Here is a 25,550-nt window from a genome sequence, read left to right on the forward strand (position 1 = left end):
TACCCATTTAGTTTCGGTCCCCATGTGATTATTGATCCTCTTCGGATGTCCCATCGATCACTATACAAAATTTCATCAAAATCAGAAAACGTAAAAGGTAGATAGAGTTACTTTCGCATCCCTACTAATATTATAAATGTGTGTTTGTTTGTTCGTCCTTCTTTCACGTCAAAACGGCTGAACCGAATTTGTCAAATTTTGGTATACAGATAAAACAGACCTTGGAGAGCCTTAGCCTACTTTTTATCCCGGAATCATCACAGGAACGGGAACTACGCGAGTGAAACCGCGGGACGCAGCTAGTTTATAATATAAGTTAGGAATAAACTAATGACCATGAATACTAGCGTATTTAAAAATCAACTTTATATACATACAATGATTTCTTTTTTTATGTCAATACTTCATTTATAATTTTATTTTCACAAGCAACATAAACAAACAAAACATTTTAATAAATGCAAAAGCAGAAATTTGAACTCGAATTTTAGCGGCAGTCAAGTGCGTAACGCATTATTAAAAAGTATTACGTACAGTGTTGTGCTATAATATGCCTTAGCATTCTTAAATACGATTCATATTTCACTTAAAAAATGACGAAAACTCGCCACGGCTCAGTAGCTCGCTCTCACTCATACTAACGAAAATAATGTAGAGCTAGAGAGTGAGGTTATGACTGGTTGCAAAAGTGCGCCGCGCATCACCGTGTCTCACTCAGTAAGTGAAGTTAGACAGAGTAAATAGATAAGAAATCCAACATTCCGACCGAACAGAGCGCGTAATGTCAAGTGTGATGTGTAATACTTCATTTCGTCGCGTAATGTGTGATGCCATATTACATGTTCGAGTAATATCACGCGTAATGTATCAATTGCATTACTTACACATGTCTATTGTACTGACATGTTAGTGGGCGCAATAAAATTAAATTTACTTTTAGTTAACAATTTATTTAGTTATCGTTCTTCCAAATCATTTTCAAACATTAAAATTGAGAGCTACCACAAGTTGTACAAAGAAATGTAAAATTAAAAAAATACAAATTTAATTTCTCATGTATCAAACTGAGTTAGCAGTATGTATAATAATGTTAGGTTTCGTGTGTCTATTAATTTATTGCTACCCATAAAAGTAAAAACTTCATCCGTATTAAAGTGGCAGGTAGTACTAATATTTCTAATACAGCTATAGTATCTTCAACACTACACTGCAATCCGTTGAACAATTTCAACAAGAGATTCATTCAATAATTTAATAAAAAAAGTGAAAACATTTTTTATCACTTAAGCCTACATTTGTCACCAATATGTATTCAATGATAATTTTAAAACATCAAGTGTCAAGTAAATTTTTATTTCATTAAGTTAAAATAATACTCAGGTCATTACTCTCGATAGTCTAAATATGTTTATTATAAAAAATATATGGTTATATATTTCAATAAACTGTGTCAGAAATAATTCTTTCGAGAGTCACAGATCTGTCACCAAATAAATTTTTAACATATTTTGTTTTATTTACTATTACTTGCTTGTGATTCGTAGGATATAAGATTTAGGTAAAATTTACCTAAACTTACACATAATATTTTTAATGACATTGTTTTTTGTTTTGAGAACAAATGAATAAATAAGTAAATAAATATATATATAGAAATAATTATATAGATATATATAATTATTTAAATACTTGGTGATTAAAATCATGATCGTTAAGTAGTTTATATTAAGTTCATCATCGCATGACTGATGTTATAAAGGAGATTCACAATTTTTACTACTTTTAAAGAACAGTCAGCAACACAGCTTATATTAAGCGTTTGTGAATCTGATTTATTTGATCTTGTTGAAATTGAGGATTACGTAGAGATGTTAAAAATTCACAACAAAGTGATACTAGTCTAATAAATATTAGTGAGTACTGGTTAGTTATCTAAAGCTGGCACACTCACAGTACTAAAAACAATGCAATTTGAAAGAAATTAAATTTTCAAAAAGGAAACATTTTATAATAAAATAACAAAAAGATATAAATAAATTACTACCCGATAGAAAACTTTACATACTTAGGACAATAGATGGTGCGCAAGAGTAATAAATATATTTAAAAAAAGATGATTACTACATATGTATTTGTACATGCCAGCTTTAGTTAGTCAACTTATATAATCACACGAGTACGCTGCCTCAGCTCTGTACCTGTTCGTTGAGTTTCTGCGGGATCACTATGAGAGTTGTCACCGTGTTTCCGATGCCGATAAGCAGGAACGACATACTTAATGCTGGCACCTGTTTTGTTTTGTTTTCATACGAAATACCATGTAAATTATTGACTAGCTTGTCCGCAACATTGAACCCGTGGAGTTAGGTATTTAAATTGTTACAATAATAACAATTCTCTTATAATATATTAAAATAGTACTAGGACAAATTTTCAATTCTACTGTGTTAACTGCATTTATTGATTGCAGTACTTTTGAATACGAAACAAACATACAGACAGATATAATATCAAAAATATATTACATATTAGGCTTCTGTTATTTTGGATTCTTAATATTCATTAATAGTTATTATATTCATGAGCCAGTTGATATTTTTATATATTTAAGAATTGTACGTTATATATTTTAGAACAAAACGTAATTCAGACTAATATTATTTAAATTATTTAAAAAATATTACATCAAATTATACACATACCTGCCATGTCGCTTCTGGATGATAGCTAATGTTGTAGAGAGTGTAAGCAATGTAAAGTTGGAAAATGTAGCCTCCGAACAGAAACGGTAGAAGATAGGAGAGTCCTCGCCACATCCAAGAGTGGAAACCTTCTATGGTAATGTCCATATTGTGTCTAGCGCCTAATGCCTTCAGCCTGTATAACACTCCGCTTTGGTATCTGAACTGCATGTATTGTACTACGCCTGAAATATTCAATAATTTTGTTGAATACATTATCTAATGAATAACGTATCACAATGTTTGTTATTGAACTCCTCCAAAACGGCTTGACCAACTCTGTTGAAACTATTTGTGTATATTTAGTAGGTTTAAGAACAGGCTGTATTCTATTTTTTATATCTCAAGGTTATATTAGTTTCTCTATTCCTATGGCAAAACGTTTACCAGGTCAGCTAATACATATCGACTCGCTAATCCACTTAATATTATTATGAAAGTTCTATTTAAAATATGGCTTTATTGACTTGGGTTTTTTAATGACTTATGGTCCATAAATTAACAATGGTTGCTGTGACATCTCTGCCGATTGTTAATATATTTTAATAATGAATAAAGAAGGTACACCAAGTGAGAAGTACAAAATTGTTAACAGTCACTACTTAGTGCCTGTTTCACCGCAACTAATAAACTATAGCCTCTATAACTGTGAACAGTTTGCAAATATAAATGTCAGATAGATCCAGTTTAATTTGACAGTGACGAAGAAAAGATATCATAAGCTTTTATATGTATTTATATTGTCATATACGACGATCCCTGCACATATACCCTATACAGATGTTTGCAGTGGTTTGGGTGTTTGTGAAGTCCACCGTGCCTCGGAGAGCACGTTAAGCCATCGGTCCCGGTTGTTATCGTGTACACCTGATAGCGATCGTAACTCATAGTAGGTAATATATCCGCCAATCCGCATTGGTGCAGCGTGGTGGACCAATGCGGATTGGCGTACCTTTCTCCTACATGGGGAAAGAGACCTATACCTATATATCAGTGGAATATTACAGGCTGAAGCTATATATCGTCATATAAAGCTTTGCCAGTAACCAGTGAAACATACCCTTAGTAAAGTAACTTAACGGCGAAACATGTATTTGTCCTGAAAACAATAATACTTACTGATATAAGCAATAAACCACATAAATGTATGTCGGAACTCATTCCAGGGTTCATTCTGAGGCCAAATAAGAAGAATTCCGGCCACAACAGTCGAAATAAAATGGTGTACCCTCCACCATCCTTTAATCCTGGACCCGTTCACCTTCAATATGCTCTCACGAATAGTTAGCGTGCAGTAGTACCAGACTAGCAGGAATATCAATATCAATTGTAATGGCCTGAAATTTTGTTTAACTGTAAATATTATTGGTATCAACCGCTCTGGTGTAGTAGTGCGAGTAATCGCCTAAAACACCGACGTTTTGCGGGTTTGATTCCCACTCGAGATGGATATTTGTACAAATATTTCTTTCCGGTTTGTATGTTTGTTCTTTTGGGTCTCCCCAACGTGTCCTGGAGAGCACGTTAATTCGTCGGTCCCGGTTGTTATTATGAATACTTGATAACGATCGTAACTCGTAGTAGGGAACATATTCGCCAACCCGCAGTGGAGCAGCGTGGTGGATTAAGCTCTGACTCCTCCTCCTTCTCCTATACGGAGAAAGAGGTATATATGCCCAACAGTGAGATATTACAGGCTGAATACAATTATCAGCATTCGTTTTATTTTTAATCAAAAGCTTGATTTCAAACTTGTCTGGTTTTTTGGCGGCTAAACTACTGCCACTACGTGCCAATCATCACTAGTCACGTAAAAACAAAAACAAAGGAAAATAAGTTACCTAAAGTTAATCCATAGATTTGCAACAGCTAAAACGAAGGCGATCGCACTAAGTATCAATTTGAATTTCTCGTATTCGTCCTTATATTTAAACCTAAAACCAAAAGTATTAAACTTGACAAAATTTCAACACTACTTATTATCATGGTTTTAACGAACTACGACTTACTTATCATTTTTATTTAGAATCGACACGTTAACGTTGCCGAGTATGATCCTTAGATATAAGCTGTTTTGCTTCGGGAGAGTCGCTTCAATTTCGTGCAATAGTGCTTTCCTTTTCATGATTTCCTTTTCTAAATTCGCAAGACGTTCGTCTTTTGTCACACCTTTCTTTTCCATCCTGGAAAAATAGAATTTTTTCGTTTGAATTTAATAGATACGTTTCGCTGGGAAAGTGATTAGAAAATATTGAAATCATTAACAAAAGAAGTTTATCATCAAATATAAATATAACATCTGTCCAAATATTACAAATAAGAAAGCTCTGTCAAGATGGAGTCTTAGTACTGCATCAAAGCTAAAATTTTATTTAATCACTTTCGCTGTATTTGGTATGGCAGGTGTAAACAGTCGAAGATAAAGATTAACTCACGGGTTACTTTTTACCCCCGAAACTTTCGCCGAATTACAAACGTAGGATGTTTAGGTCGCTACAATTACTGGTATGAAAGTTTAAATTTAGGATAAAACTATATTACGCATTATTGAAGTATTTTACACAAGTTAAAAACCGGCCAAGTGCGAGCCGGAATCACACACGAAGAGTCCTGTACCATTATCTATCATTATTTTTAAGTTAATATATTAATAAATATTCTGTGAATATTTTAAGCGTTGACGTTATCAATATCGAGCAAAAAATCACGTTTGTTGTATGGGAGCTCCCGTAAATATTTATTTATTCTGTTTTTAGTATTTATTATTATAGTGGCAACAGAAATACACCATCTGTGAAAATTTCAACTGTCTTACTATAACGGTTCATGAGATACAGCCTGGTGACAGATGAACGGACGAGCAACGGGGTCTTAGTAATACGGTCTGGGGTCCCGTTTTATTTCCGTGTATATTACAGGAAATTATCAAATAAAATAAAACGCTAGTTGCACACTTAACTTTAAATTATGATATTAGATACTTTTATATACTTTTTAGATACTTAAATAAATAAATAATAAATAAATATTTACACAATACACACACGGTCGTCTGTTCCTAAAGTAAGCAACTTAATGCTTGTGTTATAGGTAACAGCCGACTGGTATATAGCTACATTTATATATTTTTTTCAATAAACATACTTATAAATAATAGATATATAAATATATAAATAAATATTTATATTACACCCAGACTCGGGGTGGGAATCGAACCCACAACCCTCGGAGCAGAAAGCAGGGTCACTACAAACTGCGCCAACGGGCTAGTCGAATGATCGAGATACTTTTTTTTCCGACAGGTTGTAACGATTTTAGCGGCGGTGGAAATTTAAAACAGCACTTAAACTTTGTTGATTAGGTTACAATATTATTAAATTATAAATAGATATTTCTACGGTGAATAATAGCATAAATAAATTACAAAAATATAAATGTTATGTCAAAATATTTACTTTCTTAAGCAAGTGTCTCGTAATTGTGTTAAAATATCCAAGAGACAGTATAGCAAGGGGTAACTTTCTTCATGCTTCTATTTTATCAGAAATGATCCGTTAATGTGAAGAGACGTGAACTGATGGGATGTTGAACACAAACATATTCTAAGCTCTGTACTATTTGAAACCTTATTATATAAATAGCTTCATTGATAGTACTCATACAACATTAGAATGTATGTTTCGAATTGCAATGCGACTTTCACTTTACAGCAATTTGACAATCTTACGTTCTGATAAAGGGCAACGATGTAATTTTTTATAGGATTTTTTTTTGGTTTGTAAACAGTGTAAATAGTGTTGTATGTTCTTAGCCGACTTCAAAAATAGGTAGTTTTGATTTATTCAAAATAATGCGTATTTAACTGCCTTCGATTACGATGATGATGTTCTCAAATTTTTGCTTGTAGATGTAAATTGAAGTCCGTTTTATTTTTTGTTTTTATTACGTAAATAAATATTAATTAACTATCTAGTTTTTGTTCTAACAAATGAGGTCTTTGTTACTACCCGTGGGACACAATAACTTAATTTCTTGTCTTTACTTATACACTGGACCTCAAAGACCAAGAGCCGGTTAGAAAATCTCCAATATCTTTAAAAGTACTGACCTAGCTTTATGAAATAAAGACTAAATTAAAGAATATTTAATTCCACATAAAATAATATTATAGAAATTATATTTATTTTTGATAATTGTATACATAACAAAATGTTAAATAATGGTATTTTTTTAATTTAGAACCAAAAAATTCAAAGTAGTTGTTTCGCGTTTGTTTTAGTTTAGCAATAAAAATTTAAATAGTGACCTTGCTGCAGTTCAGGAGCTAGGTCTTTTGGTCTGGTGGTCAATCCTGCTAAATCACAAGCTATCATTATTGGAAGAAGTCAGTTGAGAAGCAGACTTGACTGGGAATTTGTTCCTAAAATCTCGTACTCTGGTGTCCCAATTCCTTACTGTGATAAAGTTAGGAATTTGGGGCTCATTATGGATTGCAATTTGTCAAGGGCACCTCATGTCAACGAAGTCAACAGAAGAATACACTACACATTTCACTCTCTCAAGCGTCTCCAATATTTTCTTCCTTTCTAAACCAAAATTATGCTTGCGCAAACCCTTCTGCTGCCTATCCTTGATTATGCTGATATATGTTATCTGATTTGACTCAGGAGCTACTTAAAGTTAGAATGACTACAAAATCTTGCCATAAGGTTCATTTTTGGCCTGCGCAAATTTGATCGCATCACTCACTTTCGTGCTCAGTTAAAATGGCTCCCTATTCATCTTCGGCGTGATATGCACATCCTTTCCACTCTCTTTAATATCCTTCATGATCCAAATGCTCCATCGTATCTTCGATCCCAATTTCACCTACTGCCCTCTCCTACTCGTTCCAAGCGCCCTGGCACTACAGCTAATCTAGACATACCGAAATTTAATACAAATTTTAAGTTAAATTCATATTCGGTACGCGCCTCCATACTATGGAACAAACTCCCAAGAGTCATTCAAACTAGTCCTTCCCTTATTTCCTTTAAATATAAATTAAAAAAACACTTGCTTTCACTAGCTAATGTGTAATCATCTGTATAGATTTATAGAATTATTATTATTATATTTTGTATATTATATTATTTTGATTGTGATATTTTTAGCCCGTTGGGGCGTTTGTAGTGGCCCTGCTTTCTGTGCCGCGGATTGCGGGTTGCGGGTATATTTATATATGTATTATTTCTATGTATATTTATAAAAAAATATCTATATATCTTACTATTATTTTATGTTTCTAAATGTATTTTTGAGTGCAATAAAGTATATAATAAAAAAGTTATAAATAAGGTGTCTCTACCTTATAAATTTAATTATTCTAAAGTCATCATGCCGTTAACCCTTGAAGAATATATCAGGATCCTGACAATATTTAAGCGTTGGCACAGTCAGCGACTGACTGTGAATGTTTCTGTAGTTCAGCGAGTAATTCAGCGTTTCCATGAAATTGGATTTAACCTTCGAGAACCAGGAAAGGGCCTAACAAGGTGCACGACGGCGCGGGAGGATCGCTATATGGAGTCAATATTTATGAGAAGTCGCTATCTTACGGCCGTTTAAGTAAATAATCATCATTTACGAGCTGGAGGAGGAATCAATCAGAGTACGGATTATGTAAGGCGGCGTCAGGCAGAAGCCATTAAGTCCTGCATATGGCACAAAACTAGGAAGAAACCAACTCAAGCTTGAGTTATGATAGAGAACACGAGAATTGGACTCTGAATGACTGACTGGTCAAATAGTCAAGAGTTATGTTTTCTGAAGAGTCTAGATTATGTTTATAGAAGCACGACGGGAGGACAAGAGCTCACACTGAGCTAGTGCTGATAGAAAATGGAACTTTAACTGCAGAAAGATATGTCACTGAAATTCTAACTGACTGCGTTGGTCCATTTTAAGTGGACATGGGCGAGAATGCCGTTTTTATGCAAGGCAATGCCCGCCCGCATAGAGCTCAGATAGTGTTTACCTATTTTCAAGAAGTCGATATCACACACATGGAATGGCCAGCACGCAGCCTCGACTTAAACCCCATTAAGAAGCATGGGACGAACTGGGACAACGTATATGTAAGCGGAATCCACCGCCAATCACGCTACGTGATTTAAAAAAGCTCTAATAGAGAAATGGCATAATATTCCGCAGTATCGCCTCAAAAACCTAATAGAAAGTATGTCAAATCGCATAACAGCAGATTGTGAGCTCGCGGAGGAAAATGCGTGAGAACGGCACATCTGTAATCACTCTACATTTACGAAAATACTGGAAAAACGACTCATTTTTATTTATTTTACATTTATTGAAAAATAAAAAAATTGAACTCATTTTTTTTTTTTCATTTTCATTTAAGCACATTAAAATATTCTTAAATTTAGTCTTTATTTCACAAAGCTAGGTCAGGTACTGTTGAAGATATTGAAGATTTTCCGACCCTTTTTCTTTGTAGTCCAGTTTATATATTTCGATAGTATTAGAGTATATAATAAGTCAAAAGTACTAACGCAATATTAAAAATCTATTAAATATTGCCGCACAATTTATTTTTATATATTGGTACATTTTATTGCGTTAAATGTTATATATTTTTCATCTATTAAAATACAATAGGTGTATTATTGTTTTAGTACTTTAGTCTTGATACTATGACTCAAGAAACGATAAAAATACTATTTACTTATGAACTTGTTATGTAAACGTTCTCAAAAAACGGTCGAAGGTTATGCATAGTTACGAAAGACCCTATTTAGGTCGTACGTAGCTTCGTCAACACAACTTGCATTAATTTGTCGTATTCCGGTACCAATATCCGGTTCGTCCCCTCTGCCCTCGTAACAAAATGGCTTTGATTTCGTAATATATTTTTTTAATTAATTATAGCTATAAGCTATTACACAAAAGGGCAAGGTACAAATTGATAATATTCGTGTTAATACGTATTAAGATTATTGCACATTGATTATGATTCATTGTAACATTGATTACTTATAACGCTTAGCAAACAACATTCAATAATTTTATGATGTTCAATTATATTTTTACTTCATTTTTAGAACTTCATAAGAAAATAAGAAACGTGTGTGCTTTAGACCACACGACTGAAGTAAAACTTCTAGAGCAATAGGCCTGCATTATGTCTTTAGATATACGAAACATAACTGGCTATAAGAGAGAGAGAGACAGAAAGAAAATGAGTGCTCGCACATCTCTTTTGTTTCGTTCACCTCGCCCGATTACACTTTTTGTAACGATCTCGTCACGCATTCACCAGCTTACTCCCCAAGTTAAGCGTGCGCTAAGAAGTTTTACCTCAAAAAATGTTTTTTTTTTTTAAATCACACTGGTGATCCTGTCAAGTCTATTTTAAGTCAAATCCCAAACAATACTAGATGAAATGCTAAATATATTAACAACGTAATTTTTTTTTAAAATATGTAACTGAACTGAATCCATTATTTTGATGGAAAAATAAATAATATATTTATGACTGTTGTGTTTCTAAATAAGGAAATAACTCGAGTTATTTTATTAAATATTTCACATTGTATTAAGTTTTATTTTATGACATAGATTTAATACCTACATTGCTATAGAATTATTCAATGTTTAGTCAGTAAAACATTTTGATAAAATACACTATCATATAGTGACCTATCACTTATTTGACTTTAATACATAAGTCTACTTATCTTATCAACATGATATGATTTATTTATAAATTTGATTTGATTATGAATATGATTTTGATCTCAATCTTCATTAATTTCTACATTATTAATATTTATAAAATATTTTTAATTAAAAAAAAATATTCTAGAAACTTTGAGGAAATATTATTAAGTCTATAGATAGAACATTATTGTATTTTATTATTAAAAACTGCAAAATTATATAGAGAGTTATAATTTGATAGCTGTGCCTTATGGTTTTACCTGCATAAGTCATAATTTGTGGGAGTTTTGGGTATAAATATAACCTATGTTGATCTTTAACAATCTACATACCAAGTTTTATCATAAGCACTTTGTTATTTAAATATCAAATAACAAGAAATAAACACTATCAATTCTTCACTCTTGAACTGTTTACAAACATTTATTTATTTTTACACATAAAAAAATATTACAAAAATGAAACTAACAAAAGTTATTTTAAGACTTATAATAGCCACCTGAAAAACCAACTTCAAGACTAAAAATTACTTGAATATATAACTTGAAATTAAATAATTGAAAATAAGTCTAGTCAACAGAAAGTTATTCTAGAAAAGAAAAGAAATGTTTTACAAAATGTCAGAGAATGACTAAAATCAAGTAATTTTTAATTTACCACATAGAATATTGAACTCTGAATACAGATACATGTGAACAGATATAATACAGATACAAGTGAAATTCATGTATCATACTTGCAACTTGCAATTAAGACAACATTAAATGGCTAACTTAATTTGCTTTTCAAAGACCTCAGAAATATTAAGTTCTTAGTACTGTTAAAGAATTAAATGTACACATTATTAACATCAAATATCATATTTATATTAAAATAAGATCAAGTAAATAGCACCAATGAGTCTCACCTCTTTAGGGCATTCGTTATAATCGACATGCGATATCTCTGATGGTTCAATTCCTTCAGACATGATGCTTGTAGGTCTCCGATTTCCTCTAATTTTGTTGTATAATCTTTATTTATAGTCTGGAACGTTCACAATTATTACAATTTATGTTCATAAAACTATTATTGTATGTAAATCATGTGTTAGCGACGAATATATGTTTTCTTAATATTATATAAAAATAGTTTTGAAGTAAATTTATTAATTAACATACTATATATTTTTCTTTGTAAATAATTAGAACACAAAAAATGTACAATACAGCCTTATTGATAACATTGTATTCTAGTTGGAATGTACTTTATTTATTTATTTATTTCCTTCCATCCTACGTACCACATTTTTAGAGATAATTTCACTACACCACTAAACTTTTTTTTTAAATGCAACAACGATAATTGTTAATGGTTAAAGCCTCAAGTGTGTAATGAGTAAATTTTAATATTTATTGGTAAAAATAACTTAACCATACCTCTAATCGCTTGTAGTCAGCTACTAAATCATCCCATTCTTTTAAACACTCTTCGATATCCATTTTGATAATTTATTTAAAAAATATGAATACACTAAAACTTTTAAAACACTGAAACTATTTATTTGAAATAAAATTAAATAAGTAAGTATTTATTCATTGTGATACTGTGCGAATAAACACGAACATTTACTTGAAGTCGAAAATGAAATGTATTATTAAAACGTCTAGGTCTAGCCAATGTCATCTATCAAACCACATCACAGATGAGTAATGTGATTATGTAGGCTGCGTTCCACTAAGCGTCCGCAACGCCCACAAAGCCCATTCTATCGTTCCACCCATTTACCACCTAAGACCCGTGGTCTTAGCGAGCGAATCAAGAGCGATCGCTCGACGTCATAGATAACGCCACTGTTCGTGATCATATTCGTGATGATGTCCACTCACTTAGCTTTCATCAAACGAATAACATTTAACATTGACAGTCTCAATGTTAAATGTTGTCTCTCATTCGATTTGGCAACGCAAACGCAACGATAAATTCCCGGGAATCCATTTTGAATTAAGTTTTACTCCAATCCATGCAAAATATACACTCATACCCCCCACAGCAGCATGTTTTCACCATTCCATGATAAATAATGCTAAAAATGTATCTGTATGTATGTAATGTTTATTTATCTAGCGTCTACTAAGAACTAATTTTACGACAGGGCCGTATTAATAAGACCTAAGGGCTCTCGAAAGATTTTATAAAAATTCCTAATTATTTGGGTTGGTCTTTACAGCTCTACATAAGACTTTTAAGAGGATAAATCTTTTAAAACTCTATACAACTCTGAAAAAGTCAAACATTCTCTGAAATTTCGAAATTTCTGAAAAACTATATCACCTATTTTAACTCTTTAAGAGCCATTTCACAATTTTTCGCTCTGCAAGTTTAGGTAAATTTGGTCGCTTCGCGCAAGTCTTACGAGCCGCAGGATCTTTGTGCTAGTTAGTATAGTGTGACAACCAAAATTACATCTTGATCATTTTCTAATGTATAATAAAAATCAATAACTATGGTATAAAATGTTTTTTACATAATTAATTTGTTAAAAATTTCAAGTATGCTATATAACAACAGTCAATAAATTTAAAATAAAAATAAAAAACAATTTTATGAAACAATTTTTTTAAAATTGTTTTAGTTCTTTCAGTTTACGAATAAATCTAATATTTACGATATGAATAAAATAGCATTTTATTATGCCTCAAAAAAATCTGTGTGTGAATGTTACTTGTATAGTTTTGGATGAAAGCAGACCATCAAATTTTAGCAGTTTTAATTTTTTTTATAAACTCAATGACACCGACAAACATATGAATTAACAAATAATAAGACAAACAGATTGAAATGCCTATTCGTATTGATAATGTGAGAAAATAAAATTAAATTATACATTTGCTTACAGAAATTATCATTATTAAACGGTTTTTAAACGGTTTTTTTATTTAAACGGTTTTTATTTAGCTCACCCCGTTTGTTTTATTTTTTATTATTCTTGGGTCAAATTTAGTAATTCAAATTTCACCCTCTTCCTATCAACCGATTAATCTGAAATTTTGTATAAACTTTGGATTTTGGTGACAATACAATTATGTTTATTCATTAACATTATAAATTCAAGATGGCCGCCGCTACAAAATGGCGGATAATTTATGTTTTATTAATCCCATCAATATGGGTATCAAATGAAAGGGCTCAACAAGCAGAATACAATATACATATTGTTTTCTAATGTTTACGCGAATTTTACTCATTTAATGAAACAACTTTTTTCGGATTTTATCGCGGTTTATTATTATCTTTTGATTCCCGACGTTTCGGATACTTTACAGCAACCATGGTCACGGGGGGACTGAGGTGTCAGACGTCCCAACGTTACAAAGTTATTCGAAACTACCCGACATACATCAATATCTTATATAGTCCTATCTACGCAGAATGTACTAATTGAGTCTTTAATCTGTGGTGAATTATGCTTGGTTTTTGATTTAATTATATTAATAATGGGGTCCCAAGCAGGTGGTAATTGCCAGCCATCTTCTCTATTGAAATTTGGATGTTTTTTAATTTCAATAGCCTCACGGATCATCCTTGGTTGGAATCGGTGTTCTTTTGCGAAGATCTGTGGTTTATCGAATCTAATATAATGGCTAGCTGTGTCTAGATTGTGAACACAGTCTAGACACAGCTAGGCATTATATTAGATTCGATAAACCACAGATCCTCGCAAAAGAACACCGATTCCAACCAAGGATGATCCGTGAGGCTATTGAAATTAAAAAACATCCAAATTTCAATAGAGAAGATGGCTGGCAATTACCACCTGCTTGGGACCCCATTATTAATATAATTAAATCAAAAACCAAGCATAATTCACCACAGATTAAAGACTCAATTAGCACATTCTGCGTAGATAGGACTATATAAGATATTGATGTATGTCGGGTAGTTTCGAATAACTTTGTAACGTTGGGACGTCTGACACCTCAGTCCCCCCGTGACCATGGTTGCTGTAAAGTATCCGAAACGTCGGGAATCAAAAGATAATAATAAACCGCGATAAAATCCGAAAAAAGTTGTTTCATTAAAAGAATACAATATACTATAAAAAATTGAAATCCAAGATGGCGGCCGCTACAAAATGGCGGATAACGTAGGTTTTATCAATCCCACCAATATGGGTATCAAATAAAAGGGCTTGACAAGAAGAATACAGTGCACTATACAACCTCAATATTTAAGGTGGGCCTTGCAATAATGAAGCACTAAATGAATTAAACAGAATGCGAAATAAAAACTAAAAACTAGAAAATAAAAATAGGTAAAAAAACTTTTTAAGTTAAACGGTTTTAAGTTAAACATACATTGCAATGTTTAAGATAAATGTACTAAAAACCAAAAAATAATAAAATAGATACAGTCGTGGGAATTATAAACATATGCATAGACTAGACTAAAATAAAACCGTGGGGCACGTCAATTGTCTACAAATTATCAACTTAATGTGCGATAGAAGAATCGTTTAATTCGTCGTTAAAATAGGCAGTTGGCCCGCAGACGGTGAGGAAATTACTTACTATTTTCTTGCTCATGGAAATTCCAATAGTTATACACTCCATGTAAATAAAAGAGATGTTTCAACTAGTTTATCGTTGGACATTCACACTGCTGGCTGGCGAGGAATCGTTTCACTGCTCGTAGTTTGTCTTTAATCGACAAAACATATGATAAAAGTACTACTCGCTCACCACTATGAAACCCTAAAACTCGCTTATAATCGAGCTTGCTAGCTTGTTTCCACATTCTAGCCCTACTTATCACACGTCCATCGTTGTCGGTTGAACAACTGCCTAATTATAGTGTAACATTACAAAACAAACATTTTAATCAACGATTGTAGACAATTGACGTGCCCCACGGTTTTATTTTATTTCATCGATCAACGTTGTGTTACTTGTCGATGTAATTGAAGTCGGTTTTTTTTTCGTTTGCCTGCAAACACAATTATTAGTATAACCTTCCGTAGGCCTTAAGAACATAAAAAAAATTAATCAAATTGGTCGAGCCATTCTCGAGTTATGCGCTTTACATTCATTTTTATTTATATAGATAAACTTTAGTTAGTTACCATACTCCTCTGAAAGGTCGAAAATGTTGACTCGTCTGAATGTTAGAATCCTATTTATATTTTACTACGTGCACGTTGTTTTGGAATTATTCTAGTATATATTTTGCTAAGTGAACATTGTTTTATATATTATTATTATTATTCATTAATAAAGTCCGTGGAAATATCGAAAATTTAATTATTAATTCACTCATTAATTAGCTCATTTGCTCAATATGTTTTTAGTCGGGTCACGTTTCAAGGTCTACGATATAAGTTATTGTGGGAAAGGAATAAATAAATACGTAATTAATTACATATTTAATTGATTTATTTACAGAAAATATTAGACCAAATTATATTAAATTTTGGTAATGTTCTATATAAATTTAGACAAAATACAATGGTTAAATGGGCACCCAAAATCCTCTGCGAATGTTATTAATAGACCAAGACATTAGTATGTAGGAAGAGGATTTTGGTGATAGATAATACATATTTGTTGATAATATAAGCAATTTATTTTGACATGAGTGCAAATACTATTTACTTGATTACAGTTATAGAAATTTATTATTTATGTAGGTAATACGTACAATATATTTTGCAAGCTTTCACTTATTAATGACTTTGTATAAATCAAGAAGATTGCATATGAAGCTCGAAATTCCAAGATTTATTTCAAATACTAGTTCCTAATAATTTACTAAACCAATTTATTTGGCAATATTTTTGTAATAATAGTTTTAAAGGTTAGTTTAGGAAGGTAATTTACGATTTAGGTGTCTTATTTACTAGATAAGGTAGACCAAGAACTATTTTAAAGGTGTATATTACTTTATATTGCTTAAGAACAGGTCATACCACTTAACATACAATCTCCTTGATATCACCAATCTAAAATAAGCAAATTAGCCATGTGGGACCATGTTATGCAATATTCTCCTCGAATAATATTTTGGTTTTTGTAGTATAAAAAGATTTGCTAATAATTTCCTTGTAATATTCGATATATTGATTGCTCAAAATGGTGCCACATTAGCTCTTACTTTGTTATTCGTAGATATAATCATGTGCTAGCACGGCGAAGCATCTAATAATATGACAATACTCAATACTACGACTACTGCTAAGTTCTATAAAATACCGGGCAACCAAATTTTTCGATATCGATAATAAATAACTACGAAACGACAGTTGTTATATTTGTGTCTAGCTACCACAAACAGCAGTTATTTAAAAAATTATAATGTATATCACACACTTTATGTTGATTATAATTATATTATAGTATGCTGTAAATTCAAACAACTTAACCGATATAAGGGCGTTTATTTTATAGTAAACTATTGCAAGAAATCACTTAAATTAGTAATTTAAAGCACTATGCTCATTAAAAAAGTTCGTTTGAGACATTTCAAATTAAAAACATCGAAGATATAAATAAATAGTAAAAAATCTTTTAAAATACCTATAACACTCTAACTTATAGTTAAAGTTTTGAATTGACAAAACTTAAAATAAGTCCCTTTAAAACTGTAATTTGTTACAAACAAAGCGTACATTATCTCCATCAGCATCACACTTATTGCAATAGAACTAAACAGTTATTCATTTAGTTTCTTGTCCCATTTGATATCCATTAATGCTGTTGGCAGGAACGCAAACAAACATAATGAGGATCAATCGAGCAGAGACAAAAAAGATATAAGCTTCATTATGTACAAGGAAAATGTAATTTTTAATGTGATTCACATAAAATGACTAAATCCAGGTCGATTGTCATGAATAACCATAAATATTAAATTTAATAAAACTAAATTTATAAGTAAAAAAATTAAGGTACAAGTTTTATAGAGTGGACAAATAAGGAAACATTTAACTATTCATACCAAATAAAATTATATCTAAACGTTCTTACGAATAAACAATAACTATAAAATAAAATAGAATAATGAAAAGTTAAATTATAACACAGCTTTTACTCCTCGCTTCATCGTTCAATCGGGCATATGACGAATGCTACATCATTGATTTTTCTGACAATTTACTAAAACCAGACACAACAAAATTAACTATTCACATACAACAATTATCTTCTATGAGCCGTTAAGTTTTAATGGAATGTGTCGCTCTAATCATTCGACAGGGCGAATAAGCGCGGTAGAGAATACAACTTTCGACATAGCATTGTCTGATACACCACTGTAGATCGCAATGAACTGAAGGAAGAAACAATATCAATAAATTATCAAAACTATTTATTCGTTTCTTTGAATGATTTTACCATTAAAATCGAAACTTAATGCTCTCATTGAAGTTTTATTAAATGTGAAAAATAATGATAAAAATATCATCGGTGAGTTTAAGTTACTAAAATGGCAATGCTCTTAGCGACACTCCCAAACTTTGACGGTCTGATCGACGCTGCCTGATATCACGTATGGCAAGCTCCTGTGGAAATCTGTAACAATAAGATAAAATGACCATTATTAAATTATTTTTGCTACTTTTAACCACAAGGAAGAGTTAAACTGAAATACAACTCACGTGAAATGAATATGAACTCAATATCAAAGGAAAGACAAATGAAATAGAATAATATATGTATATCATGTCCTTTGTCAGATAGAACATAATTATTTTCAGATCAAGACAAACATCAGTATAAAAAATTTTTACTAGCAAGGATTGAACCCGCCAGTACAATCATTTGAAGCTGCAACCACTGCTTTAACTCGTCATCAAATGACGACGCGCTGGCACAACGGTCACAGCACTGACTTATAGCTGTTGCGATGGCCGTCAGGGGGTTTGATCCCCGCACATGACAAACATTTGTATTGGCCATACAGCTGTTTGCTGTGGTCTGATCATTGGCGCTTGTGTATTCCGGTCGTTGAAAGTGAGGCATTAATTGTTTACAAAAATAACTAATAATTAATTATAAGTGATTTTTGTGTTTGCTGTTTATGTTTGTTTTTTTAACTTACTAAATCTATTTTTAATTATACTCATCTGTATTTCAATTTGAAGATATAATATTTTAATAATACTAGTGTTACATTTTTTTTTTGTGCATGTTGTGACAACTTAAAATGTTGCGCCTTTAAGCTTAATTGTAGTACCTATAGTTTATATGTGAAAATTATAATGTAGTAACTACTGTTTGTCCAAATGAAATAAATAAATAAATAATAGTACGTATTGCGCTAAAGACAGCAGCGGATACGAACCGAGGCTGGTGGCGAAGTGCTGGTGCGCGTAGAGCGTCTTGAGGCAGCGCGTGTGCGCCACGTCCCACACGCGCAGCGTCTTGTCGTCGGAGGCGGTGAGCAGGTAGCGGCCGCCGGGGTGCCACGCCGCGCCGCGCACCCAGTTGTCGTGCCCCACCAGCGTGGCCAGGCACTGGCCCGTGCTCACGTCCCAGATCTGCATACACACCACACACATGTCACTCTCGAAATTATCCGTAACCGCACTCTTACTGCTTGAATTACAGTATCGTTTGAGACGGACACACCTTAGCTGAATATTGCAGTGGGTACGATCAACACGCTCGAAATTATAGTCTTTTTGAGTTGAACTCATGTTATCTGTTTAGTGTGACGTGCAGGTACGATCTATAATTTTAAGTCTATATTTTCATACTAACTAATAAGTAAGATAGAAAATAATTTCAAATCCCATGCATAAAGTAGTGTGTAATAACTAAGTCTCGTCTAACGTATTAAAATTATATATACTGAATATTTCATTTGATTGTACTGAAAAATTATGAAAATCCCTAATTAATTTATTATTTCATTCCTTATTAAAAATTACATTATTCAAAAATAACCTAGGCTATAGAATGTCGCTAACAGTTATATTATAGCCAATAAATGTTGTCAGAATGGCTACTACCTGCTTTTTATTATATTTTTTTTATTTTCTTTTATAAATATATAATTTGAAATACTAAATACATTAATATATTTTAATAAATTGTACAGGATCCTTTAAAAAAATCAGAAACTGCCATTTGATTTGAAAATAAATCAGTTATTTAAAAAAAAAAACTACTTCATTAAATCACATTCGGTATAAGTTTTAAACTACGTTTACATAATTACTACGAGTATATTACCTACAGCCACGCTAACGAAACTAAACCTTGATTTTTTTTTGTTCCTGCTGACAAAATTTAACTCGGATAAGCCTTACCGTGCAGTCAGCTTGATATATCAAACTAAGCAGTGAGCTAGTTCGCGCTAACAAAAGTGAAGTATGCATGTGTAAGTACCAAGATATCGAAACTAACAAACTAATATTGGAATAATAAAAGCACGGGCATTATGAGCCCGTGGATATATATTGTTATATAAAAAAAAAAAACAAAAGTGAAGTAAACGAAGCAGTGGCGTACCTTGACGGACTTGTCGCGCGAGCCGCTCGCGAGGAAGGGCCCCGGGTGGGAGGCGCGGCGGTTGTCGCCGCCGGCCGCCTCGTTGACCGCGCCCGCCGCCGCCTCGGGCGCCCACGACACGCACTCCACCACGTGCTCGTGCTCGCGCAGCTCCATCTGCACCGCACACCGCTCGTGTTACATCACGTACTTACAAAAACCTTATTTATAATCTGTAGGTACTAATCAAATTTATTTAGGTAGGTTGTGCCTACAACAGGTTATATCATCGTCGGCCTGTCTGGAGAACTACCTCAACCGTACAGATAATTTTGAGGTACTGTAAGTCTGGGTTGAATCAACGTTGTCCGAGTCTGTAAATTTGAAGTGCTGTGATCTGTAAGTTAAACTCTGCTCGCAAGTTGTGTTCCAATGGTGAGTAAAGTAGCCAAAGTTCTATAGGAGCGTCAGGGGGGTTTGGTCAGTAACGCGTTTGCTAGTGCTACAGTAACTTGTTTGTCACCCTTACATAAAAAAAATTGTTTGTCTGTAAAGTTGGTTTACGTACGATGGTTTGACGTGACAACGTCATAAAAGATCTCCTCGGACGCATAGGCCAATCGAGTGGAAGAGAGATAGATGCAGCGCAAGCGTACAATGAGCGAAACAATGAGTCATCCTTGTTCGTGCATGCAGCCGGCGTTCATCGATTTATTAAATGTTATTACATCAAAAAGAGTGTGCTTTAAACTTAAGTAAAAATTGTTTAGCTCCATCGATATGTATATATAAAAGAATAGTTCAATTACTATGAGAAAGAGAGAAAAAAAACATGTGCTCGCACCTCTCTCTCTCTCTTGCCTCTACAGTAATATACGAAACGTAACTCTCTTTCTATCTTCACTAACTTATATTTCCCTCTCGATTTCCGATCACACTTTTTGCAACGATCTCGTCACGCATTCACCAGCTTCCTCCCCAAGTCAAGCGTGCGTAAAGAAGTTTTATTTCTTGAAGTGTCATCAACATATAAAAGCATAGAGCAAGACGGAGCCTTGCACAGGCGTTCCCCTCTGTTAAGGTATAAGTCCAAATGGTCCTACGCGCACAATAAAACTAGTTGCAGCCGCACTGATCACTAGACTAAATCTAGTTGCATTGAATCAACGTCCTTCAAAAAATGCCAAATTGTTCTGTTTTTTGCTGCAAAAAGAGATCTGCTACGTCAAATTTACTAAAAGATAGCATTACCTTTCATATGTAAGTATTTTTTAATCACATTATTATTGTATACTTCTTTTAAACCTTTTTTAAACTTAAAAATTACAAATGTTATCAGTCGTGTTGTTACGAATTTGTTTACCAACACAGGCCGCTCGCCCTCATACAATATGCGGATTGGTCGAGAGACTGATCCGAGTCTATTTCCGAGAAGTTGCTGTCGCCGAGCGATAGTGTTGTAACCGGTTTGTTTGTAGATAGTTATCGATAAAAACGGCAAAAGCAAAGGAGGAAAGAGACGTATTTGAGATTCTGATTTATTTATATTTAATATACATAGTTTTATAACAAAATTTCATTAAATAAATATAATACAATACTAACGAGTATTAACACATTTTATTACAATTACTTAGTGTTAACTTCGACCATAATGTTTTATATTAATTTTTGCAGGTTTCCTAAAGATCCAAATTTAAGGCATACACAGAAAAAAAATTGTAATAACAATTTTTAAGAATTTCCTGATGTGTGGGTAACACAAAAATAGCATGGTGTCGTCTCCTGTCAAAGATTTTCATTGTAATATGAAACTTTGAATAGTTACGGGTTTCTGTAAAGAACTCACTATAGACGGTGCCACGGTCGCTTTGACCGAATAAAAAATCATATCACAAATTTCGATCTAGCGGGTACATTGTTCAATAGCTAATTGGCTAGAGCACCGACAAGGACAGTCGGAGATGCAGGTTCGATCCCCGCTGGAACGGTCGATATTTAAAAAATGTTTAGAATTTCCTAATGTTTAATAAATAAATTAACACAAAAATAAAATCGTACAAATTGTAATAACAAACTAACCTGGACGCCCACAAGAAATAGTGTCATTTGCTCAAATCATTTCAATACCTCTGACTTTCAAGTGTGGAACTGGCAAGATTAATAATGGAAAAATATATTAGCACAAGCATTTCTTTTTTAATGAAAAAAGAAAACCCACAAAAATGTATTCGTCATATTTCTAGAAGACTAATCCATTTTAAAAACCAGTAATAGATAAAACTGTCACTGGTTTTTAAAATGATATAAACATTTAGTTTATTTTTGATATGATAATTATTGTGGTACATAATAAATAAAGTCCATCTTTATAATAACACCTTACCTTTGTATTACTTTAAAAACCTAATTTCCCTAACCGAGTACTTGAATTTATCGATAATGCATATCGACAGTTGTTACAACCACGGCTGTAAGCAACTTGTCAGTTTAGTTGAGGAATGTCATTATACTGACGGCCGATAGTCGGGGGACTTCGGCCGGCCGGACGACACGACCGCATACGTCTGAGGGGTTGCCTTGTTGTGAGCGAGGCCACCCCACCATTATGCCGGGGCCCGGAGGCTTTGTCCGGGCCTACTGCTGAGGCGAGATGCGAATGCTAGCGCGACCCCATCTCGCCCCACCCAGGCGGATGACTGCTAACACGTGGTGGTTTTTAGTCAGTAGGAGGAAAAAAAAATAAAAAAAAAATGTCATTATACTGTATGTGTGTGAAAAATGTGTGTTTTTAATTAAGTATGTGTGAGTTTCGTAGTGACATATGATTATTTTTGTGTGTGAATTAGATAAAGTGTGCGTGTGTTGGATTTCCCCCTGCAAAAAATGACAGACAGTTTTGTATCGGTGAAAAACGCTATGGCGACGCCCCTCCGTGTTGCTCTTTGTATAAAACAAAGTATGTACCTTGCACTCGTTGGTGTCCGCGTTCCAGATGCGCACGGTCTGGTCGTTGGAGCAGGACGCGAGCAGCGCGCCGTCCGCCGACACGCGCACCATGCGCACCCACTCGCGGTGCCCCTTGTACGTCTTCACGCAGTAGCTGGAACATAGTCATTACGTTGACCGAAACTTGTTCACATCCATACTAATATTATAAAACTGAAGAGTTTATTTGTTTAAACGCGCTAACCTCAGGAATTACTAGTTCGAATTTTATTTATTTATTTATCTACACTAATGTTGTAACATTCTACTTATGTTTCCAATACTTGACTTATAATTACTACTGTTATAGCGCAGACAACAAAATACTCAATTTAAGCAATTTCACATGATGGTATAATATCCACATCGATATCGTAAAATCTCATTATAACACCGCGCGCATGCGCGCAGCTGCGCTCTCATTGGTTAGATTTTAATGGCGGCAAAATCACTGTGACAATACACGTACGCGTGATTTTAATTTAATAAATTAAAAGTTAAAAATGGATAGCGACGATGATATTTGTACGCCTCCGGATATTCTAGAATTGGCAACAAAATTAACTCACAATCTTTTGCCAGAAAAATCTAGAAAATTATATGAAAATTAACATTAACTTTCAGAATTGTACCATCCAAAATTTGAACAATTATTATAAATAAACTATTGTCAGCTTTTACTCTTGTTGTTTGATTAATTGCATTAGTGAAGATAAAGTAGTGTATGCAACTGCATATAACACGGGTATTAAAACACTCGTTACTATTATGAAACTCGCTGCGCTCGTTTCATAAACTCACACTCGTGTTTTAATACCCTTCATTATATGACAGTTGCATAAACTACTATTATTTATTTACAGGGGATGGTACACAGCACAGAAAAAATTATAAAACAAACTAGAATGAAATATAATCAAAAAGGCCAATTACGACCATCTATCCGTTTAAAATTTAAAATAACAAACGTGAAAAAATAAAATAAAAGGAAAAACACAAGAAAGAAAAAACAAACTTGTTTTCATATTAAACCTATAAATACCCCTGGGAAGGATAATTTAAAAACAATTAACTCTATAAATAATTAATTCTTATAATTAATTCTTAATATTAAATAATTAATTTATTAATTAATTATTATTTATTAATTTTTATTTCATTATTCTTATTATTAATTATTAATTCTTTATTATATTATTCGAATTTTATTGAAATATTTTTTTTGTTGGATAGCCCTTTTACCGAGGAAGGCTTATAGGCTATTTTTTCCTCAAGTTAACTCGAGTGAAATTGCTGGACATAGCTAGTAGTAAAATATTTGTAAATATAATATGATGGTAATTTTAACTAGTAATATTTAAGTCATTTACCCGGTAGCAACTTCCCAAGCTTTGATCGTCTTGTCCCGACTGGCTGAATACACAATATCACCACTGGGAGAGAACGCAACCGACGACACATTGTGATCATGACCGTGCATAGTTTTAATACACTCGAATGTCTGGTTGAAATCCCACAGTTTGATCGACATATCCGCACTGCAGGATACTGTAAGAAACATTAAATAATACTTATTTATATGTTGGAATGAAAATTTATAATAAGATTTTTTTTGATTTTATGAAACATTTATGAAACATATCTATATATTACGTTAGATAGGTTCCCCATGGACTTAAATTGGTAAACAAAGACGTAATTTACGTGATCAAATATGTTTCGAAAAAAATTCCCGTTTGCAGGGCAAGTGTGTCGGGACACCGCAAACAAACAAATGCATACAAGTTGTTGCATGCTCGAAATCAAATTTTAAAAAGGCAGGGATAGTTTTTTGTATATACTCGCGCATTCGACTGATAATAATCTAAAGAAGTCATTATAGCCATTAATTTTATAACTTTCTATAAATCGGTTGAAAAGTTAATGTATTGAAATTATGGATTCCAATATGTCTGAAACTAAGAAGAACTGTAAGCAGTACACCATTGAGTATTTGAATCTCCAATAAACGAATTATTAATCATGTGGTTAATTTGCCAAAAATATTTTCAAACGAAGTCATGAAGTCTTCTAGGCTCAAAGTTCAATAAAATAAATGATAATAAAAGGGATAAATATATATCCTATTTTCGAGGACATCAGAAGAAATATTTAAAAAACGAGAAAAAAAAACGAAATATGATGGACGAGTTTTTTCGTTTTCGCTTCGTTATCGCAAGAGGAAATAATTCTACCGGCAGTAAAAAAGGTAATCAAAACTATTCTTCGTCATAAGACACGATGGCTCTCGAAAGGCGTTTGTCTGAACGTATTTTCCATGTTTTTTTTTACAATTGCAAGGTCATGATTTGAATTTAATAACAACAAGAAACGTTATACCTGTTTTTGAGGGAAAACTTTATCTATTTAAATGAAATATAGTTCTTCCTAGAGTGAATACAACCACTTTCCGACATTATCAGCATTGTCGGTAAAACATGAAAGATTTACTTACTTATTGCCCACACCTGGATGCTTTTCATGCTGATTTTATAGAGTGATTCCAGGATATTTTAATTATGAATATACCAAAGCTGGGTTTAAGATCCTTTCGCAAATGCAGATACAACAAAATCATCAACAGATCATCTTTAGAAGA

General features: G+C 32.9%; 2 protein-coding genes across 2 annotated transcripts in view; both read right to left on the reverse strand.

Moving 5' to 3' along the window:
• The window catches only part of LOC123656695 (transmembrane protein 120 homolog), a 20,323-nt gene extending 8,196 nt beyond the window's left edge, over window positions 1–12,127 (reverse strand). The window contains exons 1-7 of the mRNA XM_045592354.1: window positions 11,876–12,127; window positions 11,365–11,483; window positions 4,751–4,924; window positions 4,583–4,675; window positions 3,861–4,078; window positions 2,703–2,926; window positions 2,199–2,288 (exon numbers count right to left, since the gene is read on the reverse strand). Coding sequence (XP_045448310.1) covers window positions 2,199–2,288; window positions 2,703–2,926; window positions 3,861–4,078; window positions 4,583–4,675; window positions 4,751–4,924; window positions 11,365–11,483; window positions 11,876–11,938 — 981 coding nt within the window. The 5' untranslated portion in view covers window positions 11,939–12,127. The remainder of the gene's footprint in view (window positions 1–2,198; window positions 2,289–2,702; window positions 2,927–3,860; window positions 4,079–4,582; window positions 4,676–4,750; window positions 4,925–11,364; window positions 11,484–11,875) is intronic.
• Window positions 12,128–16,852: 4,725 nt separating this feature from the next.
• Window positions 16,853–25,550, reverse strand: part of LOC123656721 (lissencephaly-1 homolog) — a 40,050-nt gene continuing 31,352 nt past the window's right edge. Inside the window, exons 6-10 of the mRNA XM_045592381.1 lie at window positions 24,283–24,460; window positions 22,892–23,027; window positions 19,946–20,101; window positions 18,774–18,969; window positions 16,853–18,001 (exon numbers count right to left, since the gene is read on the reverse strand). Of these exons, the coding sequence (XP_045448337.1) occupies window positions 17,928–18,001; window positions 18,774–18,969; window positions 19,946–20,101; window positions 22,892–23,027; window positions 24,283–24,460 (740 nt within the window). The 3' untranslated portion in view covers window positions 16,853–17,927. The remainder of the gene's footprint in view (window positions 18,002–18,773; window positions 18,970–19,945; window positions 20,102–22,891; window positions 23,028–24,282; window positions 24,461–25,550) is intronic.

Source organism: Melitaea cinxia, chromosome 9 (genome assembly GCF_905220565.1).
Source record: "Melitaea cinxia chromosome 9, ilMelCinx1.1, whole genome shotgun sequence".
NCBI lineage: Eukaryota > Metazoa > Arthropoda > Insecta > Lepidoptera > Nymphalidae > Melitaea > Melitaea cinxia.